Below are 24,277 nucleotides of genomic sequence, written 5' to 3' on the forward strand. Positions count from 1 at the left end.
GAGTAGGAAAGCGGGGGAGGGGAAGAGCGGGGAGGGGAAGAGCGGGGAGGGGAGGGGAGGGCGGGGAGGGGAGGGGAGGGAGGGGAGGGCGGGGAGGGGAGGGGAGGGATGGAAAGCCTTCAGAGCTGCTGGTCCGCCCCGCCTCTCGCTGGGGCTCGGAGGGTTCGGCGCTGGAGCCGGGGCTGGGGCTGGTGCGCCGCGGCCGCGTGTCCTGCGCTAGCAGGCAGGTCTGACCAAAGCGCGTCGCTGTGCAGTGCGCCGGGCTCCCGGGAGATGGCCTCTCGGCTGTCGCCCGCTGCTCTGGCTATTGTCTCACGCGGGGTTGTTTGACTGCGGGCTGCGCACGCTCTCAGCAGAGAGCACTTTCTTTCCCCGGAGCTGGTCCCGGCGCCCCTTCCTGCCTCCCAGCTGCTCCAGAGCTCAGAGCCCGGAGAGGGCGCGGCGCAGAGGGGCGGTACGCAGCCGGCTGGCGAAGGGCCGAAGACGCAGGGAGCTGTGGGGCCAGTGGCCCCGGTCGCGGTCGGGTCTCGCAAGAGAGCCCGTGGGGAGCACAGGTAAGACGCGCGTCCGGTCGAGAACGCCGGCTCTAGGGCTGCAGATGGCCCGGCATGGAGGGAGCGGCGGTCAAGGGACTGTCCCACCAACATGGCAACAGCCGAGGCTCAACAATGGCAGGAGCCGAGGGTGCCGGAGCGAGCTGAGCGGCAGACGCCGTGGGGGCGACAGCTCCGGCCCGCAGCGCGAAGCAGGTTGCCGACCCCCACCGCCAACCCGCTCCAGCAGTTTCGGGGCGTCTCGAGCCCCCGGGACCCCTTTCTCCACCCCTTTCCCTCTAAACACACTTTCTGCTAGGTGATCTGAGCCAATCAATGGTTTTGGGTTTTGTTTGTTTAATATAGGAAATAAAAAGCAAAACCTGCTGTGAAGCGGGGTGGTGCTTTCTCGTGCGGTGGGTGAAAAGTCAGCATCTAGCCTAGGAAATATATACATTTTTTTAGTCAAACGGATTGTAGACTTGGCGTTTCCCTTATAAGGATACTGGAGCAAAAGGAGAAAGCCTGGGAGAGGGAGAGGGACCCTCAGGCCCGAGTTCCCGGCCCTCGGGGGAGGCGCTGCTCTCCCCGGTCTGTACTTGTCTCTCATTTTAAGCTCCCAACAGCTGTGGCTTTGATGCCGGGGAGCCGCCGCAGCAGCAGGAAGCCCAAGGGAGGCTGCCCAGCTGGGGTTGGGTGGGGTAGGGTAGGGAGCCCAGGGACTTGGCAGGGTCCGGGATGGTGGGAAGAGGTTACAGTTGTGCGAGGTTAATGAGTGCACACACCCTCCTGTGTGTGAAGAAGCTGCCATTGCTCCGGCCCACCATGTCTCCCTGCATCTCCACCCCTTTTGGGGTCTCTGTGGCTTCCCTCCACCTACCACCACCCCTAGCCATGCCTGGGATGGAATCTATTGTCTCCAGCTGCCCTGATGGTTTTTTTTCCTCTATTCCATTGGGGAATTGTGTACCTAGCATGGCACCAGATTCTTGAGCACTCAGCTACCCCTGCTCCCAGAGGTGGATCAACGTTGCCCCTCCTTTCTCTCTAAACTACCTGACTGTCTGGGACGTGGCCAAGCAGATGTTACCAATTTGCACTGAATTCCAGCCCTGTAGCAGTTGCTGAATGAAAACTTACTCTTGTCACACTGAGCCTTGGAAAGATACTGGAAGAGAAATGGCCCAGGGGGTGACAACCCCCATCCCCAAATACTCCTCTCTCCCCAAAACCAGCTATGGATCCCAGAGCAGAGCGGTTCTGAGGTTTTGGAATTGTGGCTCCTCCAGAGCCCAGCGGTCCCATCTGGGGATGTGTCCGTGGAAAAATTAAGTCAAGGCACATTTTATAGCTCTGCCTGGCAGCCAGCATCTGAGGAGATGGTGGCTGCTTCTCCTTTGGTCTTTGGATAAGTCCAAGGTTTCATTTCCACGGCTCTGAATTTTCTGCTGAACGTGCATGTGTGTGTGTCTGCATCTGATCAAGCTCTCAGCCTGGCCGGAGGCAGCTTGTCCATTTCCCTGTCCCTGGAAGCACTGGTGAGGAAGGCCTCAGGCTTTTCCCTGCGGTGCTCCTTGGGGGTTGCCCAGTGGCCTGGACTGCTTGTGGTCTTTGCCATGACCCAGTGGTGCTCTAGCAGATCTTCCACACCCTGTGGGCCTTTGGTTCCCTCTTTGTGGTTCCCTCAACCCACCTGGACCTGGTGCTTTGCAGGTGTCTCATGTCTGTGGTCCTTCAGCCTGGACATCTCAACTCTGGCCAGCAGGGAGAAAAATGAGGGATCTGTGTTCCTTTGGGAGTTTGTAACTGGCCATAAACTTCAGGCTCCTCATGCTCCTGGGATGTGAACTTGGACATGACAATGTGGAGTAGTGGAGAAAACAGTGAGCAGAGTCAGTGTCAGGAGGCCTGGCTTTGAGTCCTGGTGTGACTTATTTCCTCTCTGTGAGTATGGACAATTTGTGAGCCTGTTTAAGCCTTAGTTTGCATATCTGTAAAATGGGAAAAAATAATGCCCTTGGCTCACAGGATTGTTTTAAGGATGAAATACACTGTTTACTATGAACTGAATAAAATTATGTATGCAGAAGCACTCTGAAAACTGCAGAGTATTATACAAATGCCAGTTATTCATCCTGAATTTAGCCTTAGTGACAAGGAAGGGAGAGCTGGTGGGGGTGGGGGAGGGGTGGGAGGACCAAGGGTATGGAATAGAGAATGTTCCGGAATCTTTCCTTTCTTGCTAAGGGAAGAGAGATGTGACAATACCAAAGTAACTGTTCCTTGGGTATTTCTCTTCAAATAGGGTTGGCAGGATGAGTACTGAGAGAGAAGGAAAGACTGCTTAATGATATTTGTGGGGAATTGGGAAGAGACATATACCCCCTCAAAGGCTGGCTACCATCTAGAGACAGAGTAATGCTAAGCTAGCAAATCATATACTAGCTGGCACTTACAGATGTGAGCCAGCTAGTGAATGACAGAGGAGGGATCTGAAGCAGGCAGTGTCACCCTGTGCTCGTAAACCTCGACGGCACTAGCAGGCAGGTATTGGGTCTTGGGAGAGTAGAAAGGGGCAGCAGAGTTGCAGAACTTTTTGGTAGTGGCTTCCTTGACTTGAATGCCCATGTGATGTCACCAGACTGGACACACCCTTAGCTAATAGGCCCCAGCCCAGCATCTCCAAGTCCCGGTTGTTTGAGGGGTGAGGCACATGTGTGTGAATTCCGTGGGTTCCTGCCTTACCGGTCTTTCTCATTCATATCCTTACCTTCAGTGTAAGACCAGATAATCAAATCAAGTAATTTTGCCATCTTTTGGGCAATTCTAGTAAGAAGTTTAGGACTTGGGGGCTCTGGGATAATTGAGGCAGATCCTTTGTTTTGGTATTTCCACATGTACTTTATTTTGTATCTGTTTTATGAAGTAAAAGGAGACTGCTCTTGCATTTCCTGTGATCACACAAAGTGTTACAACTGGAAACGACCCTGGAGATCATTTCCATGAGAAGTCACAGGGTTACTAGCAATGCTGGCACTTTGTGCCTGCCCCACAGGTCACAATATGACCAGAAGGCATAGGAAGAGTGACGGGGATAAAGAGAAGAGATCCAAGAAGATTCCAATTTTAGGAAATACTAAAGTTTGCCTTGCTAGGTAGTAGAAATAGATATGAGCTCTTCTTGTCTTAGGTCGCAAACTAACCGTGAAACCCAATAGGAGTAATGATTGTGCCCTTCAACTGTGGAGAGCGCTGTCTTTCTCGCTCTCTCTTTTTTGAGAGCCCAGTTTTCCTGAAAGCAGAGCACCCATCCCTTTCCTACCTGCCATGCTGTTATGTCTTCCAAAGGACTAGGGGCACTATTAGAGCGCGTTTAATTCTGACCAAGAAAGGAGAGATTGTTTGCATCTCAGATATTAGGGGAACCTTGGAGAAGGCAACTATACTTTCCTAAAAAACGTTATAACCAGGGAAGTCAGATTTCCACTCTAGACTTCAAGAAGGCAGGTTTTTTGCTTTTTTTGTTTTTAAGGAAGAGAAAAGGTAGATACAGTTAGTTCCCTGGTAAGAGACTTTGAAAGATAGAGTGGTTCCAGAGGGTTGGCAAATGCTCTGAAGTGCAATTCTGACTATGCTGTTGTAGGTGACCCAGCAAGGACGGGAAAAAGAAGGTGCCACTTGAGCAAATAGTCAAGTACTAAGAAAGGCAAGAGGACGGCCACTGCCATTGAACATCCGTCCACCTGTAGCTTTTCAAACATTATCTGCATTTTGCCATCTCCCCAACCTTGGAGTAAATGGATGATGAAGAAATTGTCTCTTCCCTCCTTTACAGTTGGGAGAACTGAGGTTTATATTAGGTTTCGATTCCAACCAGAAATTCAGAAACGTGTCCAAGATTGTATAACTAGTTAGAGAAGAGCTGAAGTTTGAATCTAGGCCAGGGTTCCTCCAGAACCTGTGTTCCTTCCGTGCTGCGCTGAGGGACCTGTGAGAAAACTAATGTCAATGGAGCCCACGTTCTGAGTGAGATGGGGCTTCCCCAAGAGCCAGATGACAACAGAAAGGGTTCTTCACGTCACCTGTGGGAGAAGATATGATCACAAAGGGGTATGTCTGTCAGATAATGTTTAAAAAGAACTCATTCATTCGTGCAGCAACTGGGTTTTGAGTGCTTATTAAGGACTTTAGGTGCTTTCAGTGCCTAGGATAGGTAGCCTTCTAGAACTAACTGTTGAGTGGGGATGCAGACAATTAAATGGCTGTGGTGGGGGAAGTGTGGGATGCTGTGAGAGCTCATATGTGGGGCATTTGGGGTGGTCAGACTTCCTGGAAAAAAACGTTACCTGAGATTTGAACAATGTGCAGAAATTGCGGTGGGGGATGAAGTGAGTCGTGAAAGAGGTGAACTGAAAGTAGTTTAGTCTGACCAGGGCCATTGAAGGAGTTTGCATTTTATTTTTTATTCATCCATTCATTCGTTCACCGGTTATGCACTGAATGTACATAATGTATCTGACATTCTCCTAAATGCCCAGCCATGAAGAAGACAGACAAAATCCCTGTCCTCCTGGAGTTTATATTCTGGAGAATTCAGTTCACTCAAAATTAATCAAACCAAGCATCTGTATTTTATTGACAAGCATTCTCTACTGGGAATTACTTATAGATATACTCTAGCTAAACTCAAGGAAAGTTTGAGAAGGACTTTGTGATATTTCTATGGATAATATAGGGTAGGTTCATTAATGGTTGGGTTGGTTAATTGTTCAACAAAAACATCTTCAGTGCCTCTGGCTCTTTCATTCTTACATTCATTCATTCATCAATTGACAGGCAGTATAAATGCAGCATATGGCTGAGTATATGTCTCTGGGGCCAGATTCCTTGGGTTCAGAGTCTGGCTGCCCCACGACCTAGTTGTTTGACCTTGGGAAAATTATGTAATTTATGTGTGCTTCCATTTCCTTATGTGGAAGATTGGGAAAATAACAGTATCAGGATAAAAGGGCTGTTGTAAAAATGAACCCAGTTCATAACTGCCTAGAACAGTGCCTGATGGCAAAGGCTCAGTAAATGGTGGTGGTTACAATTATTTTATCATCCTTCAATAAGAGGTTTGTGCTATACCCTAGGGATACAAACTTGAATTCAATGTGTCCCCTGACCTTGAGGTAACCACATTGACTCCAAAAAAAATGCAAGTGAATGGATGAGTTAGTTTCTCTATGGAGTGGGGTAATCCTATAAGCTCAGTGTGAGTCAGTTGCCATATGGCTGCCCGAGAGTTGTTGTAATCTTGGGCAGCATTTCATAGAAGTATAGAAGCTAGGACCAGAGTGCTGAATATTTGGAGGCCTCTAAACTCTGAGAATCTAATAAATGCTATGGAGTATCTATCTGGAGAAATAAATTACAACTTTGCCTTCCTCATCCAGCTTCAGAATCTGATGCTGCAACACGGAGGTGTGAACTCTTCTTCTCTGGGTTGGTCAGAGCACTCTCAGAATGCAGTCTTTAACAGCTTTGTACCTTGTGTAAAACACTGTGCTGAGCAACGTGGGGAAGACAAGATAAATAGGTCATTTTTATTCTTAAGATTAATGGAGGGCCGACCTGGTGGTTCAGGTGGTTGGAGCGCCATGCTCCTAATGCCAAGGTCACCATTTCGATTCCCACATAGGCCTGCGACCGACTGCCTCAGCCTGGGGGAGCGGAGCGCAAGGCTCATAATACCAGCATGGGCCAGGGAGCTGTGTCCTACACACTAGACTGAGAAACAACGGCTTGTACCGGAGGGGGTGGGGAGAGGCGGAAGAAAGGGGGGACAAAAGATTAATGGGTAATGTCTATGAAAGTGTTTTGTAACTATAAAGCACCTACATGGATAGAATGTATATTTATTCTGATGACTAGTAGGGATAAGACAAAACAATGTAAATGTAGTGGGATGCACTGAAAATTTTAGAGATGTTGGAAGAGAGCAAAATGATAGTCATAGGAGATGAGAGAAGGCTCTAGTATAAGAGCAGGTATTCATTGAGGGCAAACAGAGTGTATTCCAGAAGGCACTAGCATGAGTGAAGGTCTCTGGGAAAACTTGGGACCCTTGACAATGGTTAAGAACCATGAGTATTTGGGGGCATTGGGGCGGGTGGAGGGACTGGGCTGGGACGCATTGTGGTGTGTCTTGAGTATTTGATAAGGAAGGGGAGAGACAGAGCTGCGCTGCTGGAGGATGATCCTGGCAGTGGAGTGCAGGGCAGACAGACCACTTAGGAGGCTGTTTCAATCCTTCAGGTCAGAGAAAGAAATATTAATCTTTTCGTGCCTGATACTTCACTTAATAAAAGTAATCAGAAGCTTGGAAAGGAATGGACCAATTTGAGAGAGATTGGAACAGGAAGTCTGAGGGATCTCCTTCCCCGGAGGATTTGGAGAATGGGTATGATGGCCTGGACGTGGCTTAGTCTTGGAAAGAGCACTGGAGTGAGTCTGAGACCGACTTCCAGTCCCACTGCTGCCACTTATTAGCTCTGTGACTCAGACATGTCATTTCTACCCTGTGGTCATTGGTTCTCTTAACTGCAAAACAGGTCCGTTTGTTTGTTTACTCATTTGCTTGTTTTTTTGAGTTGCTTGGAAGGGTGAAGCAGTCTTGGGGTGTGGGAAGAGAGTGTGGGGGTGTACCAGAATAATCTCCGATATCCGCTTGGACATTTGGTAAAACGTGATGTGCCTGGGTATATGGCAGGATGTGAAAAAGACTGAATTTTGGCCTCAAACATGTTTCAGTTTAACTCTCAATTCAATCGTTTACTAGTTGTGTGACCTTGGGCAATTTACTCAGTCCCTTTCCTGTTTTCCAGTTTCCTCATTCATAAAGTAAGGCTAATAATATCTATACTTAATGATTGTTATGAGGATTAAACAAGACAATAGCTGGCACAAAATGCCAGAGGGAATGAATAGGTCTGTTTTCCTTCCTTGTTTCTGTGATGCTTGTGTTCACTTAGCACCCCCTCTCTTTCCCTTTCACCGAAACTCTCCGTCACCATAGCCCTGAGGTACTAATTTGAGACTTTGTAATGGTGATTACACACATTGTAATGGTATTTCAGCAAGATGCCTGTGGATTGTTAGCTGATAAATCCGCACATAGTCAGTCACTCCCTGTTGCCAGCAAGTCAGCTAACCCCAGCTGAGAATGGCCTCTGACTATTGCCATCCTTGTAGAGCCTGAGCGAGGGTCGCAAGGGCAGTGCCCCATGAAGATGGGGCTGCTGGAATGAATGAGTGTGCTGCACTGTGCCAGCCGGTCCACCCCTCTGCTGAGTGTCCCCTTTGCCGGCGTAGACTTAGGCTCTGTCTTAGGGAGACCTCTCTCCCCCTTGGGATCTTCCTGTGCAAAGTGGGAGTGGGAGAGAGGCATCAGGGCATGTACAGAGCAACAGAGACTAACTGACTTGATTCCTTGATCTACTTCCCGAACCCCTCGATCACTTACTACTTAGAAAATACATCGTCCTGACCCCTCCATGCACAGAGATGCAAAAATGGTTGTTTTAACACCATCTAAGGCAGATGTATTGTTCTTATACCCCAGACACCAGGCCAGACCTCAGTCAGGTGACACACACGGCACACAGTGTTAAGGGGACATTAAAAGAAGTGAGGAGAGTTTGAAAGGGTTGACCAGGGAAGGTTTCTGAGGATCTTGTTGAGTGAAAAGGGGAGAAAGCAGGAGGGAGAGAAAGGTGCCTCCAGCTGCACCCGTGGCTTTTGAGGTCCTGCGTCAGGTGGACTGGGAAATAAGGCATGGAGGTCTGCGCACTGGACCTTCCCCTGGGACCCGTCCAGGGATGACCAGGCTGACTTGGGGAGTCCTGGCTGGGGTCTGGCACCATCAGGACCCCTGCCTGTTCCTCCTTCTCAGTCCCCCCGTCTAGACAATTTCCTTCCCTGTGGTTTAGGGATTCTGGACACTGAAAGACAATCTCGAGGAGGATTTCATTTCTCAGTTCTCTGTTGGGGCCCTGCTTCCCTACTGGGGATTTTCCTTTGACCTAGGTAAACTAGAACCCCTGGGGTCAGTGTGTCCTTGGCTGCCCTGCGCAGGATATCCTGCTTGCTACCAGGAAGAGGAGTGGAGCTGTGGCTACTGGGGAAGGCCTGGTGGCTGCCTGGGTCCGGCTGGGCTAACAACAGCCAGGGCCAGAAATTGCAGGGGTCGGTGACTTAAAAGGACAGGCTGCCTGGTGGGCAGCACTGCAGGTATTGTGTTCTGGAGAGGGGCAAGAGATTCCTGGGGTTCAGGAGATGGGACCAGGGGAGGCCAGAAGAGGCATGGCCTACACCAGGAACCCACCCACCTATCTTTTAATGGATCTCCTCTCAGCCCACTAGACATTTCCCTTACCACTGCCAGACTGGTTGAGTTGGGCACTCCTACCCTCAGACTCCGCTTTTTAAATGCCAATGTCCCTGGGACGGTCTAACACCTAGGCCTCTAACACCCCTGTGTAAATTAGTACCTGATGTTTGATGGTGTTCTGTTTGTGTCCTTTTTTTTTTTTTTTTTCTGGGCTGAAAGATGGAGGCTTCTTAAGAGCTGGTGCCCCTTTCCTTCCCCATCCTGGTCTGTGGGGACCCCAGGACTTTTCCACTCTGCCCTGACTTAGGAAGTAACCGCCCCTAAGGCCTGTCAGAGCCAAGTGGCCTTGGGCAAAGGCCTCCTGGGCTCTTCTGTCTAGGCCCTTGTTCCCTGGCACTCACTCCCTGGTGCTCCCGGGGCCTGCACCCAGCGTGCTGGGACTGGGATGCGTACAGGACAGGACCTGCTTTGGAAGGCCCAGAGCTGACCCCTGGAGCCAAAAGTCCTGTTTCCCTTATTCTTCCTGGTTCAACGTCAGTCTACTTCGCTCAGACTTCTTTGCCAGTGACGCTAAGATGGCAACCTCATGGTGTCTAGGCTAGCTTCTTCTGTCCTCAGGGAGCTGATGACAGTGCGTGAGCTGGAGGAGGTGTGTGGGGGCTGTAGGATGTATGGGGGTGGGGAGGGGGTGGGGGTTGTGGGAGATGTGCGGGGTATGGAGGTGTGTGCATGGGGGAGGGCATGGGGTGTGCATGGAGTGTGGGGGGTACCTATGGGGTGTGTGGGGGAAGGTGTGGGTGTGTTTCCCATTTGTGTGGTCACCATGGCTTTTGTCCTTGAGAATGACTGCAGTCTATCAGGGATTTTCTTGATTTGGGGTGTTAGCACTCATTGAAGTTATTCTCTATTATCACGCCACATGTTTCGAGGGCTGGTTTTGGAACTGTGGTGGCAGAGGGACAGTGGGCAAGGCTGTGGACAGTGGTGCAGAGCCTCCCTGCCCAGCGGGAGGGGAGGAGATCGCCCTGGCCATGGTGTGGGAGCAGTTCTTCAGCCCCATGGTGGTGTGCATTGATGGCTGGCTTACCTTGTTTTGCTCAACTTCCCTTCATCCTCCTCTGAGCCAAGCAGCTGCCTGTCAGCTGCCAGCAGCTCACTGCCCACACAGCGCCCCTGCTCACTGGCTTCCCTGCCCAGGCTGACAGGCATTCACCCCACCCTTCCCACAGACAGGATTACCACACTGAGCTGCTCGTCCCACCTTCTCTACTCTGTGCATAGGATCATTCTGGGGACTCATTTCCTGGGTCCTTCTGAACCCAGAGCTCTGGCACATTTGTGCCAAGTGTGTACTTGTGGAGGGAGCCCAGCCCAATACCACGTGCCCTCCCCACATCGGCTGTCTGGACCCTTCCCCAGTGTGAAACAGAGGGCAAAGTCAGTGACTCTTAGTGGGCCTCATTCTCCTCATTTCTAACAGACAGGAAAAGAGAGACAGCCTTTCAGATGTTTAAGAAAGGTGCTACCAGAAAACAACCAAAAAATTGTTACAATTGAATGAATTGGAGACACTCTCTAAAAATCCGAGTGTTGATGTCCAGCAAAGATGTCCGTCCTTCTTTTGGAGATTGGTCTCGCTGGCATTATTTGGTGCACTATGGTTAGTCCGTTGCCTCTGCAGTTACCCTGAGCCACATCCCGTCCTCTCGCCGTGGGGTGGGGCCGTGTTTGAAGTGCCTCCTTGCAGACTCATGGGTTAGCTCCATCCAGCTTGTGAGGACATGGGGTATCAGGACTGAACCTGAGCCTGAGGTGGATCCACGATGCTTCTCAGCTCTCCTCTCAGGTGAACCTTCCAGCCAGAGCATGTTCTGTCCTCTCTTTGGTGTCTGGGCTGGATAGCAACAGCTGTGACCTACTTTCTGGGCTGTCTCCTCCAGGGAGTTTTCCCAGCCCCCGCAGGAATCCTGGGGAACTGGATTCCACAGGGTATGAGCTGGGTAAGCTGGTCTGCAGGTTCACCTGGAGGTGACAGAGGCAGCAGTCTGGGCCTTGCAGGAGCTGTTGCTTTGCAGGAAGCAAATGGCTCTGTGAAGCAAAGCTGAGGCAATGAGGCAGGGAGAGCCGGGGGCGAGGCAAGGACCACACAGGGGCTGCTGTGTATGTCTCCGTCCCACACTGCACCCATTTTCTTATGTTCTCCTTTTATACTTCATGGCAGTACTTTCAGAGAGGCTAGGGTTTCCTAGATGTTGCTGTTTGAAAATGTTGGGGTTCTCTTTCTGATGTGGGTTGGGCTGGTGGGAAAATTGTCTGTGAAGAAGTTTCCTCAGGAGTCCCCTCAGCGGGGGCCAAGATTGGTAAGGGAAGTTCATCCTGAGAGCTCCTCTTACCCCTCACCATCCTGTTTCACTGCCTTTCTCTGGAGGGCTGAGGAAGCTGGAAATAATTCTTTTTCTTAAAAAAAAAATTTTTTTTAAACTGAGGTAACATTGATTAATAACATAAATTTCAGGTGTACAACATTATAATTGATATCGGTGTATTCTAGTGTGTGCTTACCACCCATTACCATGTGTCTGACCCCCTTTACCCTCTTTGACCTCCCCCTACCCCCCTCCCGGTCAGGTAACCACCATTTTGTTATCTGTATCTATGAGAGTTTTTTTGTTTTGTTTTGTTACTTTGTTACTTTTTTGTTTTATATTCCACATATGAATGAAATCATATGGTTTTGGTCTTTTTCTGTCTGACTTATTTCACTAATACCCTCTAGGTCCACCCATGTCATAAATGGCATATTTCATCTTTTTATGTCTGAGTAATATTCCATTATATATATGTACCGCATCTTCTTTATTCATCTGTTGATGGACACAGGTTGTTTCCATGTCTTGGTTATTATGAATAGCACTGCAGTGAACATAGGGGTACATATATCTTTTCGAATCAATGTTTTGGATTTCTTCAGATAAATACCCAGAAAAGGAATTGCTGGGTCATAAGGTAGTTCTATTCTTAATTTTTTGAGGAACTTCCGTACTGTTTTCTATATTGGCCACACCAATTTACATTCCTACCCACTATGTTCTTTGGAGGATCCAGGCCAATCTGAACTAGAAGGGCTGCTTCTTGGGGCTGCAGTGGCTGAGGCCAGGAGGGGGGAGAAAGCGGGAAGCGTGGACCAGACAGAGAGGAGATGTGGCTGCTCTGGCTCATGGGATGATTCCTGGTTTGGAGATCCACACACTGCCAAGACCTTTCTTTCCTCTTCACGAAAGGTTCCAGTGAGCTGGTTGCCAACTCCTGGTCCGTGCCGTCTAAATTGCCAGCTCTAGGAAGGAAAGTTTTGAGAGGAGCCACAAGCTGCCTCGCCGCTTCCACCCCTGATTTTTTTCATACTCAGATCCTGAATCTGCAGGGTGTGTGGTGGGAGCTGTGATTTCCAGGGATTCTGTGTGTGTGGGTGTGACCAGAACCAACTACACAAATGGTTTCTGAGCCAGGACTGGGGACTTCAGGCCTCTCAATGCAAACTCAACTCGATCTAACCATGTCACACAGCCTCCACGTCCTTCTTCTCTCCTAGGAGCCAGAGAGCCCTCTACTAACTCTTGTATCTACTTTGGCTTCAAATTAGTGGAAAGTCCAGGATAGGCCCAGGGAAGAGAGAGATGGAAAGTAAGTTCCAGTAGGAAAGACTGAACTGTGTGGGGCTGCTTTACCTTGGCTAAGAGGACACTAGGGAGGGGCTATATGAGTAGGAAGAAAACACAGGCAGTTACATCTGTCTCCCCACATTTGGAACTAAGTGAGAGCCACATAGAGGGACATAAGTCAGATAATAGAAAGACTTTGTTAGTGTGTATGACTCAGTGATGGGCCTGACATCACAGAAGCTTGCAGAGCTGTATAATGTGTAGGTTTTCAATGCAGAGGCAGGGACCACGCACATCTATTTGAGGCAGGGAGATGGCCTCCCTGACCTTCTGGATATACCTTCCTGGTGGAAGAAACGGATTCCTGGCATAGCACATGCTGACCTTTCCTGTTAGAGCTGGGGCTGTGGGAGGGAGAGGTGAAGTGGGGCAGCAGATATGTAGACTGAGGTGTGGGGCGTGGGATCGTGGCTGCAAAGTCAGGGGGATTTTGGGTATGGGTAAATGTGGATCTGGGGGGATGGATAGGGGCAGGGGTCCTCTCTGAAGAGAAAACTCTGGAAGCCAAAGGGATTAAGTCCTTATGGCCTCCAACCCCTTGCCCCACTCTGTTCTGAGGGGAGGTGTTTCCCTAGGGCAGTCCTATAACTGAGTCGTCTTCTGTTAGTAAAAATAACTAAAAGGTGCGATGGCTGAGGCTGGGGGCTTGAAACCCTCTATTTTTCACCACTTTGAAAGCTGTCCATTTTCCCTGCCCAGTGAAGATGGGCCAAGACATCTTCCCTGCTTTGTGCCCCAAGAAAGGGATTGAATTATTTATGGATATGTCTCTCACCTTTGCTAGGACGTGAGCTCTCTGGAATCATGCCTCGGTCATCTGAATACTTCTAAGTCTAGCATGATGCCTGGCGGTAGCTGTTACTCAGCACCCATTGGGATACAGTTCTGTGGCTCAGGATATGGGGAGAAGATGACACAGACCCATTAGGCTGTCCCCAGCAGAGCAGCTCTGATACAGTACCCTCTAGCAAGACAGCAGGAAGCCCTGTCCACTCTCTTCCCCCGCTGGGATCAGTGCTGGCCCCGAGGCCCTCCCTCTCTGGCACGGGGACTAGGCAGAGCCAGCTCACTGGAGGGAGTGCCCGCTTCTTTCTCTCCACCCTTTGACTCTGAACCATTGTGTGGCTCGGCCCTGACCCCATTTCTTCCCCTGCAGGCCTTCAGCCACCTGTTGGCAGCTGTGTGGATTGAGTTTGGTGCCTGGTGCTGCTTAGGCCCTGGCAGTGACCTGCTCGGCCTTAAGCATGTCCTCTTCCTCTACCAGCTGGCTGCCTGGTGCTTTTGGGGTCCCCGTCCACAGTTTCTTCTGAAACCCTAGTTTGTGGGTCAAATCCGGCTGCACATTTGAATCTCCTGAGGGCCTTAGAAACATTCAGAGTCTAGGGACTCACCCTACTGAATCAGAGAGGGGCCAGGAATTTATATGTTCGAAAAACTTCCCAGATGACAGACAATTGAGAACATTTGAATGTGGACTATATATTAAACAATGTTATTGTGTCAATGTTAAATTTTGTGGGTGGCATTGTGTTTATATAGGAGAGTATCCTAATTCTTTTTGTTTTCCCCTTTCTTCTACCTCCCCACCCCCACTCCGGTTCAAGCCGTTGTTTCTCAGTCTAGTTGTGTAGGACACAGCTCCCTGGTCCATGCTGGTATTATGAGCCTGAGCCTGGCACTCCCCCTGACTGAGGCAGTCGGTCGCCAGTCGTTGATCAGCCGCTCACAGCAGCTCAGGGCAGCTCTCGCCAGCTGCCGGCTGCTCACGCTGGCCACCGGCCGCTCATGGCAGCACACAGTAGGCCGTGGAAGCACACAGCAGCCAGCAGCAGCTCACGCCAACCCCGGCTACTCGCCGCAGCCCAGCTCCAGGAAGAGCCGTTGTTCACAGTCTTAGCTGTAGAGGGTGCAGCTCACTGGCCCATGTGGGAATCGAACCGGCAACCTTGGCATTAGGAGCACGGTGCTCCAAACACCTGGGCCACCGGGCCGGCCCCATGTCCTAGTTCTTAACTAATTCAGGCAGAAGTGTTTAGAGGTGAAATGTTTGCATCTTACTTTCAAATGGTTAAATGAAAAGAATGTGCAAATGTGGGGAAATGTTAAATGGTGTATGCAGGCGATGAAAGGAAACTGGTCAATATGACGTTTCCGGTGATTTCCATCTGCTCTGAGATGGACACTAGAGAACACAGCCAGGGCCACCAAGTTGCACAACTCCAAGGGTGCCATTCATGTGATTTTCTTTGTTGTGGTCAGGGGTGTCATTCACACAGAACACGTGTGGGTGCTCCCTGGGGTTTGCGACAGTGGCACTGGCCCCAGCCATCTCTTCCTGGATGGGCTGCAGAGTAGCAGAGACCCCGGCTCTCACCCACCCCACCTCTTTCTTGGGACCTACAAGGATATTTGCTTTCTTACAGAATCCCTAGTAGCCCTTGAGGACTAAGGGAACAGAGCACTTTCTAATTTGTCAGCCCAGCAGAGTCTGGCAGAGAGGGAACTGAACTAGGGAAGGGGGAGGCAGGAAACATGAGATGCTGATTCCTGAAATACTTTGTCCCTCCTCCCGGAAAATGAAATTTGGCCTTGAGTTCTCACTAGCTCTAGGTTGTTAGGACTGGTTACTCCTGCCTTTCCTTTTTCCCTTTCTGATTTTCCCTGTGCCTGGCTCTGTACACTTCACTTTAGTGGTGGCTCTCCTGGTCCTGGGGGGATGCTGCCTGTCCTGCGTCCTCACCAGGGATCCCTCAGCATCAGAGTGAACTGAGTATGGAGACTGCGGAAGAAGCAGCTGCCAGCGTGGCCCCAGGCGTGAGCTCAGGCAGCAGGCTGGGTCTCCTTCCCTGCGTGGCTGACAGACAGTCTTGTGGTGTCCTAGCCGGGAGCCGGGGGGACGGTGGTTTTGTTGCAGGAAAAGAGGGTCTGCCCTGCCTCCACTCTATCTCTATTAGAGAAGAGTAGCTCAGCTTTACTCTGAATTCTAGTCTGGGAAGAGCCTCAGGAGCTGGGCCTGCTGGATCTCCCCTGGGCTTTTCTCCTCTTCCCTCCTGGGGCTCAGGAGGGGCTATGCTGGGGTTTGACCTTGGAGTCCTCTGAGGAATTTGCTTGAAGGGATTTAATAGGTCAGAATCAAAGACTCCCAGAGCAGGCAGACACTTCATTTGGTGGTCTTGTTCATCCACCCCCCTGCTTTTACAGATGCCAAACCTGACCTAGTTGATACCCAGTCCTGTGCTTGAAGGACCCCAAGGATGGACACCACCTGCTTTCTGATCACCCATCTCCATGTCTAAACATTCTCACCCCCAGAAAACTCTGCCCTTATATATTCCAGTTCAAGTACATTTTTTGTCAGTGAAAATGAGGTGAATTTGGAACTAGAGGAGCTTAATGCAGGTGACAGATCCATACACATTTAATTTTGAATAAAATATTTTGAGGCTATGTTTGACGTAGGTACAGGTTGCTATTGGGAGCATAAAGAATGGGCCCTTCCTTCAACCTGGGAGTTCAGAGGAAAGCTTTCTGATGAACATGGTGTCTGGGCAAAGTCTTACAAGGTTGAGTTGGAGTCGCACTGGCAAAGATTGTTGGGAAGGACATGCCCAGGAGAAGGAACAAAATCACAGAGGCATCAAATACATGGTAATGAATGGTTGGAGATGAGAGGGAGACGTGGGTGTGATAAAGGCCTTGGAAAGGAATTAAGTAGCCTTTGAAGGGGTTTAATCTGGAGTGAGATCATCAGATTTATATTTTAGAAAGAGCCCTCTGGCTGCTCTGCGGAGAAAGCCTTAAAGAGGGAAGATTAATTTGTAGGAGGAAGAACTGTTAGAGGCCATTGTAATAGCCCAGGTGAGAGAAGATAAGGGTTTAATTAGGACCGCTGCAGTTGGGATCGAAGGAAGGACTAGATTTGGGAATTACTAGAAAGGCCTCAGTGACTGCATCTGGGGTGAAAGGAAGGAGGAATCCAGGACGACTACAGGAGAAAGTCTGGGGAGGAATGAAGGTGATAGTTCAGTTTGGGACGCTGGGGGTTTGAGATACAGGAGGACATATAACCTGAGGGGAGCTACACATTTGGAATTAACATGTGAGTGGTATGAAGATGGAACAAAGGAGGTTGCCCGAGCAGAGGGTGTCGTGAACGGTAGGCTGAGAATGGACTCCTGAGCCAACACCAGTGTTGCAGGGTGGACAGAGGAAGAGGAGAACAAAGGACGTAGAACAACAAACAAGCAAAGAAAAAGTGTCATGGAGGCCAGGGTGGAGGGTTTAAGGAAGAAGGGAATGGTCTGCAGAGCCAAACGCAACAGCTTTGTTCGAGCAGACAGAATTACCTACAGAATTGGGAGGCCGGGGCATTGTTGCTGGGGCAGTTTTCCAGGAGCGTAGGGGGCAGAAGCCAGGTGACACTGAGTGGAAGAGTAAATGGAAGGGAGAATTGGGAAACTGGCTGATCAGGGAAGGAAGAACAGGGTATTAGCTGGAGGATGAAAAGTCAAGGGAAGGTGCTTAGGGTGTAGGGTTCTCTCTCTCTCCCTCTCCCTCCCTCCCTCCCTCCCTCCCTCCCTTCCTTTCCTCTCTTTCTTTGCTCTCTTCCTTGCCCTTCTTTTGCTAGAAAAAGCTTGAACAAGTTTATGTGCTGAAGAGAGACCAGGTTAAGGGGAGAGGGAAAATTTGCGGAGAATCGTTGTGACGGAGATCCAGTGGATGGGGACAAGAGCACAGAGGGTCGTTCAGGTTCCCCTGAGACCAAGAGGTAGAAAGAGGCTGAATGCAAGTGTGGACAAGTTAGTGCGGGACAGAGGCAGGACGCTGAGATTCTTCCCAATGGCCTCAGTTTTCCTCTTCACAATGGTGCGTGGCTAAGGCACCTCTTACCACTCTGCTTGTCCCAGCTCAGGGCTGAAAGTCCACAGTTGTTCTCTGGATCGAAAGGCTTAAACTCAGTCCAACTTTGAGCATTTATCTAGTGTCTGCTATTTAAGGTACTAAGACCTCCTTTTTCTGGGACCAGTTTTCCAGCTCTGGGCAGCTAAATTCTGAGTATGCCCCTCCCATTCCTGGGCATTTCAAATAGCAAGACACTGCCTCTTACCTTCTGCAGATAAAAAATAATCTGTAAGAAGCTGTTAAGGGTTAGAGAAACTCAACAGGCAGAGAAATCAGCAGAGTGCTTCGTGCGCCCTGAGGCTGGGTTTGGGCTAGTTGGTCTTTGGGAAACTACTTCCTCAAACCCACTGAGCCAGCTCTGGCCCTTCAGGGTTCTGTGCTTGTGCCTGACCAATGAATGGGGTCCTGGGCTAGTGGGGAGCACCTTGGGTGAAGGGATACCCTTCTTCTAACTCATTTTGGATCTGATGGAACTTGCCAACCAAAAATCTATCTGAACCTTTTTCCTATTGCTGTTTTCAACTTTCTAATCAGGAGGAAGACCATGCTTCATATATTTGTTACTTTTTGATAATTTCATGAAATTGTGAACTTCTCACCTGTTGGTACTAAGGGTCAGGGGTGACCACTTCACACTCACCTCCCCCAAGCTAATCTGAAACACACGTATAGCCGGTCCTCAAATAAACATCATTTTGTTATAACGTTGATGAAAAAATAAAATACATTTCCGGCCGGGGCCACTGCCTGTGGAATTTGCACTTCTCCCCACATCTGTGTGCGTTTTCTCTGGGGACTCTGGTTTCCTCCCACTTCCTAAGCTGTGCACATTGGGTGACTCAGCGTGTCTCGGTGGTTGGAGTCTAAGTGAATGTGGTGTGTGTGACTGCACCTGTGATGGAAGGGTGTCTGTGCAGGGTGGGGTACCACCTTTCACACTTAGCTCTCTGGAGAGGCTCTGGGCACCCACGACCCTGAACTGGAATAAGCGGGTCGGAAAACAATTATCTCACTTGTTTTTATTCCTCTTTCTTAAATGTATGGATAGCTCACATTTATTTCAATGTTTAATATTAGAAGTGTTTGGGGTCTTTATTTTGAAGTTTGGTGATGTTTCTGTGACCAGAAATATGCCCTAGGAACTTAACTCTTATTTGTATCAATTAGCCTTTGGTGAAATAGGTCTTGTTAAACATTGTTTCATTTAAAGTGGCAGTTTCCAAGAACCTGTCAATGACTTCAGGTGAGGACTAACTCTATAGGCATAGGCTGGTGGTTCTGTTTCAGCTATAAACTAGAATCTCCTGGGGGAGTTTTTAAAAACACCACTGCCCTACCGCAGACCAATTAAATCAGAATCTCTCCAGAGAAGCTGGGCATCAGGACCATACTTTTAAAAAGTTCCCCTAGTGTTTCTAATGTGCAGTCAGGGTTGGGAAGCACTGAGTCAGGATACCCTTGTCATTACAACCATTTGTTCAGTGTTTTTTTCATGTCATGGCTTCTAAAGAAAAGGATGCCAACACCGGAGTGAATGAAGAGGCTGCTTGCAGCCAGAGGCAGCTGGCCTGGGAGAGGCTCTGGGCACCCGTGACCTTTGCCTGGCTTCCTGATGGCCTAGCGGGGGGGGGGGGGGGGGGATCGGCATTTTGGCACAGCTGTAATTCATCAAGCACCCGGGTCTCACCTGTTGGCAAGCTTTATTTAATTGCTGATATTGGTGTGTTCTGGGAGGATCCTTGTACAATCTGAGTCATTGTAAGGTCTATTTCGTAGAGCTCTATTATACTTTACAACTTTAGTGAGGTATAGTGACAGCTTAGTGTAATCAACTGTACAGCTTTAAAGTACAGCTTTAAGTGACGTGTAATCAACTGTAAATGTCCAAAGTGTACAGTTTGATGTCTTGGCTTTTGTATGTACCTGTGAGACCGTTGCTGCCGTCTAGGTAATGAGCACATTCATCAGCCCCGAAGCCCCCTGTATGATGCCTCCTTCTTCCTACCCCTGCCCAGAAAACCGCTGATCCGCTTTTTTATCACTGTACATTAGTTTTCATCTTCCAGAATTTTCATAAATGGAATCCTATATACTCATCCTCTTTTGGCTTCTTTTACTCAGCATACTTATTATTTTTTTAAAGATTTTGTTGGGGAAGGGGAACAGGACTTTATTGGGGAACAGTGTTGTTGTGCGGGGAGGCCTGCAGGGTCTCTGCTCCCGCTCCCCACATAAGAATGCAGGATATGGTGAGGCCAAAAAGGAACACCCACGGAGCCATAGATGGGGGAGTCATACCACTGTATTCTCTCTGGCGGCACTATACTCTCCCTGGAGGCTGGATCCACACTGTCCGCAAACCGCCATCCACGCTTGCCAGCCCAGCCGCCATCTTCTTGCTAGCCCCCATTCTTCCTCTCTTCTCCTAGCGTAGCCACAGCAGTTATACTAGTGGCCAATGGCTCACCGGTCACAGCTGACGGCCAACCAGCCACAGCCGACGGCCATGCAATCACAGTTGGCCACCTACTACCTGAGCCAGCACCTGTCTATGTGAGGCCGAGAGCCTGGAAACTACTTTCTGGGGCTCTGCCCCCACACTCCACCCCTACAGGCTCTCGCCTCACAATCTACGCGACAAGCATCTTCCGCGAGGGGCCCTGTGCGAGGAGCCTGGGGGTGAACGCAATACCCTGGACACAGCCAGGCTCTCTGGGCACAGCCAGGGTTTCTCAGGGCACCACCAGTGCTTCTGGGCACGGCCAGACTTCCTGGACTTCTTAGGGTACCACCTGTCTTCCCGGACACAGCCAGGGTTTCTCAGGGCACCACCAGTACTTCTGGGCACAGCCAGACTTCCTGGGCTTCTTAGGGTACCACCTGTCTTTCCGGACCCAGCCAGGGTTTCTCAGGGCACCACCAGTGCTTCTGGGCACGGCCAGACTTCCTGGACTTCTTAGGGTACCACCTGTCTTCCCAGACACAGCCAGGGTTTCTCAGGGCACCACCAGTGCTTCTGGGCACGGCCAGACTTCCTGGACTTCTTAGGGTACCACCTGTCTTCCCGGACCCAGACAGGGTTTCTCAGGGCACTTCCACTCTCTGTGGGCACAGCCACACTTCCTGGACTCAGCCAGGGCTCTCAGGGCACTGCCACTCTCTCTGGGAACAGCCCGACTTCCTGGGCACAGCCAGGGTATCTTCAGGGCTCAGCCAGACTTCCTGGACACAGCCAGGCCTCTCAGGGCACTGCCACTCTCTCTGGGCCTCTCAGGGTACCCTGCTGGAACAACAGCGACTCACAATCAAGGTGCTTACATATTCTCAATGGCGGCCAGTCAAGAGACAAAAGCAAATATCCCCCAGTTCCACTAACAACAGTTCCCAAACAAACAGTCAAGTGGTCCATTAAATTAGGGATGGAAGGCAATTCCCCATAGTCCATAGTCATTCGCCAGGGCTGTCCTGGGGGTGAGGGACGACCTTGACCTCACCCTCATCTCCCACGGAGGACTCAGCAAGCGTTACCTCCTGGGACTATAAGTCCTGCATCCGGGCTGCCCGAGCAGGAACCTCCCGGCCCACAGGGCTGCAACGACCTTCGCTTTCTCCGGCCTGTGCTGGTTGGGGAACCGTCCACATCTTTCCACCTCTCCATGGGGCTCCATCTCTGCAGCAGCTGCATGGCTTTTCCTGTGCTGGTGGGAGAACCGTCCACGTCCTCCCACCCCTCCACGGGGGTCCAGCTCTCCGGCAGCTGCTCCTCCTGGTCTTCCTGAGACTGAGTGTTCATACACACAAACTGCTTCACCATCCTTTGGAGAGCTTTGGCCGGCACCGTACCCTGCTCGCTGTGCCATTTGTCGTGCGGGAGACCCTGCTCGCTGCGCCATTTGTCGTGCAGGGCGGCCTGTGGGGTCTCTGCTCCCGCTCCCCATACAAGAACGCAGGATATGGTGAGGCCAAAAAGGAACACCCACGGAGCCATAGATGGGGGAGTCATACCACTATATTCTCGCTGGTGGCTGGATTCACACTGTCCGCAAACCGCCATCCACGCTTGCCAGCCCAGCCGCCATCTTCTTGCTAGCCCCATTCTTCCTCTCTTCTCCTAGCGTAGCCACAGCAGTTATACTAGTGGCCAATGGCTCACCGGTCACAGCTGACGGCCAACCAGCCACAGCCGACGGCCATGCAATCACAGTTGGCCATTTACTACCTGAGCCAGCACCTGTCTATGTGAGGCCGAGAGCCTGGAAACTACTTTCTGGGGCTCTGCCCCCACAGTGTGTACTTCCAGGACTTTTTTCCAAGTCAAGTTGTTGTCCTTTCAGTCTTAGTTGTGGAGGCTGCTGTTCAGCTTCAAGTAGTTGTCCTTTCAGTCATAGTTGTGGAGGGCGCAGCTCAGCTCCAGGTTCAGTTGCTGTTGCTAGTTGCAGGGGGCACAGCCCACCATCCCTTGCGGGACTCTAGGAGTTGGGACTTGAACCGACAACCTTGTGGTTGAGAGCCCACTGGCCCATGTGGGAATCGAACCAGCAGCCTTCAGAGTTAGGAGCACGGAGCTCCAACCGCCTGGGCCACTGGGCCGCCCCCTCAGCAGTTATTTAAAGATTCATTTGTGTTGTCATGTCAATAATTCATTTCTTTTTGTTACTGAGCAGTGTTCAATTGTGTGGACATAACACATTTTTTTATTCATTCACCTGTTGGTGATCATTTGCGTTACTTAGTTTTTTTTAATTGAAGTTTATTGGGTGACAATTGTTAGTAAAGTTACATAGATTACAGGTGTACAATTGTGTAATATATCATCTATATATCACATTGTGTTCACCACCCAGAGTGAGTTCTCTTTCAATCACCATATATTGGTATTTACAGTTTTTAGATATTACACGTAAGGCTGCTATGAATAGTCATGTACAAATCTTTGTGTGGACATGTGCTTTCATTTTCTTGGGTTAGGAGCAGGACATAGCTGAGTCATGTGGTATGTGGCTATTTACCTTTTCAAGAAGCTGCCTGTGTTCCAAAATGGTTGTGCCATTTCACATTCCCCACCAGTAGCATCGGGGAGCTGTCCTCTCTAAACTCAAGAACCTGGTTTCTGTCTTCTCCTCTTGGCTGATGCCAAGTACCTCCTTCTTTTCTTGGGGTACGTGTGAAAGAGATCAGGATGGGAATTAGAGACCAGAGGTGGAGACATGTTTAGATGGGTGGAAGGGTGGATGGCTGTAATAGATAAATAAAGTTCTCTTGGTATCTGTTTTTCCTCCATCTTTCTGTTTCTTTCTATCTGTTGTGGGCGCTCAAGAAACAGGCGGTAGGGGCAGCCGGTTAGTTCAGTTGGTTAGAGCACGGTGCTGTTAACAACAAGGGATCCCTGTATGCGCCACTGAGCTGTGCCCTCCACTAGATTGAAACAACTGCTTGATACTTGACTTGGAGCTGATCGGTCCTGGAAAAACATGCTTAAAAAAAAAAAAAGAAAAAAGAAACAGGCAGTGGCCCAGATCATGTCACCAAAGTCAGATTATTAATACTTCTCTTTTTGTGACTGAATGATTGATATTTTTGCCTGTCACCTGCAGGTGCCCAGACACCATGCCACAGCCCTGCAGACCTGACATTGGCAGAAAGTAGAAGACTTCCTTGTGTCCTCCACCGCCATCCTCACCATGTCTTCGACTCAGGGCAGCGGGGAACACTGGAAGTCCCTGGAGTCCGTGGGCATCAGCCGCAAGGAGCTGGCCATGGCCGAAGCCTTGCAGATGGAGTATGACGCTCTCTCCCGGCTTCGGCATGACAAGGAGGAAAGCAGAACCAAGCAGAACACAGACCCCTCGCTCATCAGCTGGGACGAGCCCGTCCTGGATTCATACAGCAAGCCGGCAGGAAGGCAGAAGGACCTCAAGCTCCTCCGCGGTCTTTCTGGCTCTGATCCTACCCTCAATTACAACTCGCTCTCCCCACAGGAAGGGCTGCTCGACCACTCTACCTCCCAGTGTTCCCAGCCTGGCCCAGATCCCTGGCCCAGAGGCTCCCTGGCTAGAGACTATCTCTATATTTTTGATGGTTCAGATGGGGGCCTCTCTTTGTCCCCAGGACCAGGGGACATAGATGACTCTTCTAAGAAACTGTCCCCACCTCCTCTGCCTCCCCGAGTCTCTATCTGGGACACCCCTCCTCTGCCTCCCAGAAAGGGATCCTCTTCATCCTCTAAGCTCTCCCAGCCCAATGACATTAACACTTTTTCATTGGTCGAACAGCCTCCAGGCAAATTGCTAGGGTGTCAGATCCTAGAAGAAGAGGAGCTGGGAGGTGGGGGCACGGGACGCGTACTGGGGTCTGTGGACTATGATGGTATCAATGATGCAATTACACGGCTCAACTTGAAGTCAACCTATGATGCAGAGATATTGCGGGATGCCACCAGGGGCTGGAAGGAGGGCCGGGGGCCCCTGGGTCTTGGGAAGGATGCTCCTGGAAAGCCTGTGGCCAGGAGCAAGACCATGCCTCCCCAGGTGCCACCCCGCACCTACACCTCCCGCTATGCCAACCGAAAAAATGGGACACCTGGCAAGAACCACCGGATTTCTGCTGCTTCGGTGAGGACCTTATTGTGTTTCTTCTGTCCTCCTTTCGTCATGTCACTCAGAAACAGAATAGTCCCTCTTTCTTCTTTGTTGTTCCAAATCTGCTATGTACTCATCCCTTTAGTCCTCTGTTCCCCTCTGCTTCTGCTA

The 24,277-nt window shown here is 50.3% G+C and overlaps 1 protein-coding gene across 1 annotated transcript in view; it reads left to right on the plus strand.

Annotated features, from left to right (window-relative positions):
* Window positions 1-138: 138 nt before the first annotated feature.
* The window catches only part of PIK3C2B (phosphatidylinositol-4-phosphate 3-kinase catalytic subunit type 2 beta), a 66,202-nt gene continuing 42,063 nt past the window's right edge, over window positions 139-24,277 (plus strand). Inside the window, exons 1-2 of the mRNA XM_019711443.3 lie at window positions 139-554; window positions 23,123-24,139. Of these exons, the coding sequence (XP_019567002.3) occupies window positions 23,210-24,139 (930 nt within the window). The 5' untranslated portion in view covers window positions 139-554; window positions 23,123-23,209. The remainder of the gene's footprint in view (window positions 555-23,122; window positions 24,140-24,277) is intronic.

Source organism: Rhinolophus sinicus, chromosome 11 (assembly GCF_057876585.1).
Source record: "Rhinolophus sinicus isolate RSI-liver-muscle chromosome 11, RSI-T2T, whole genome shotgun sequence".
In the NCBI taxonomy this organism is placed as follows: Eukaryota; Metazoa; Chordata; class Mammalia; order Chiroptera; family Rhinolophidae; genus Rhinolophus; species Rhinolophus sinicus.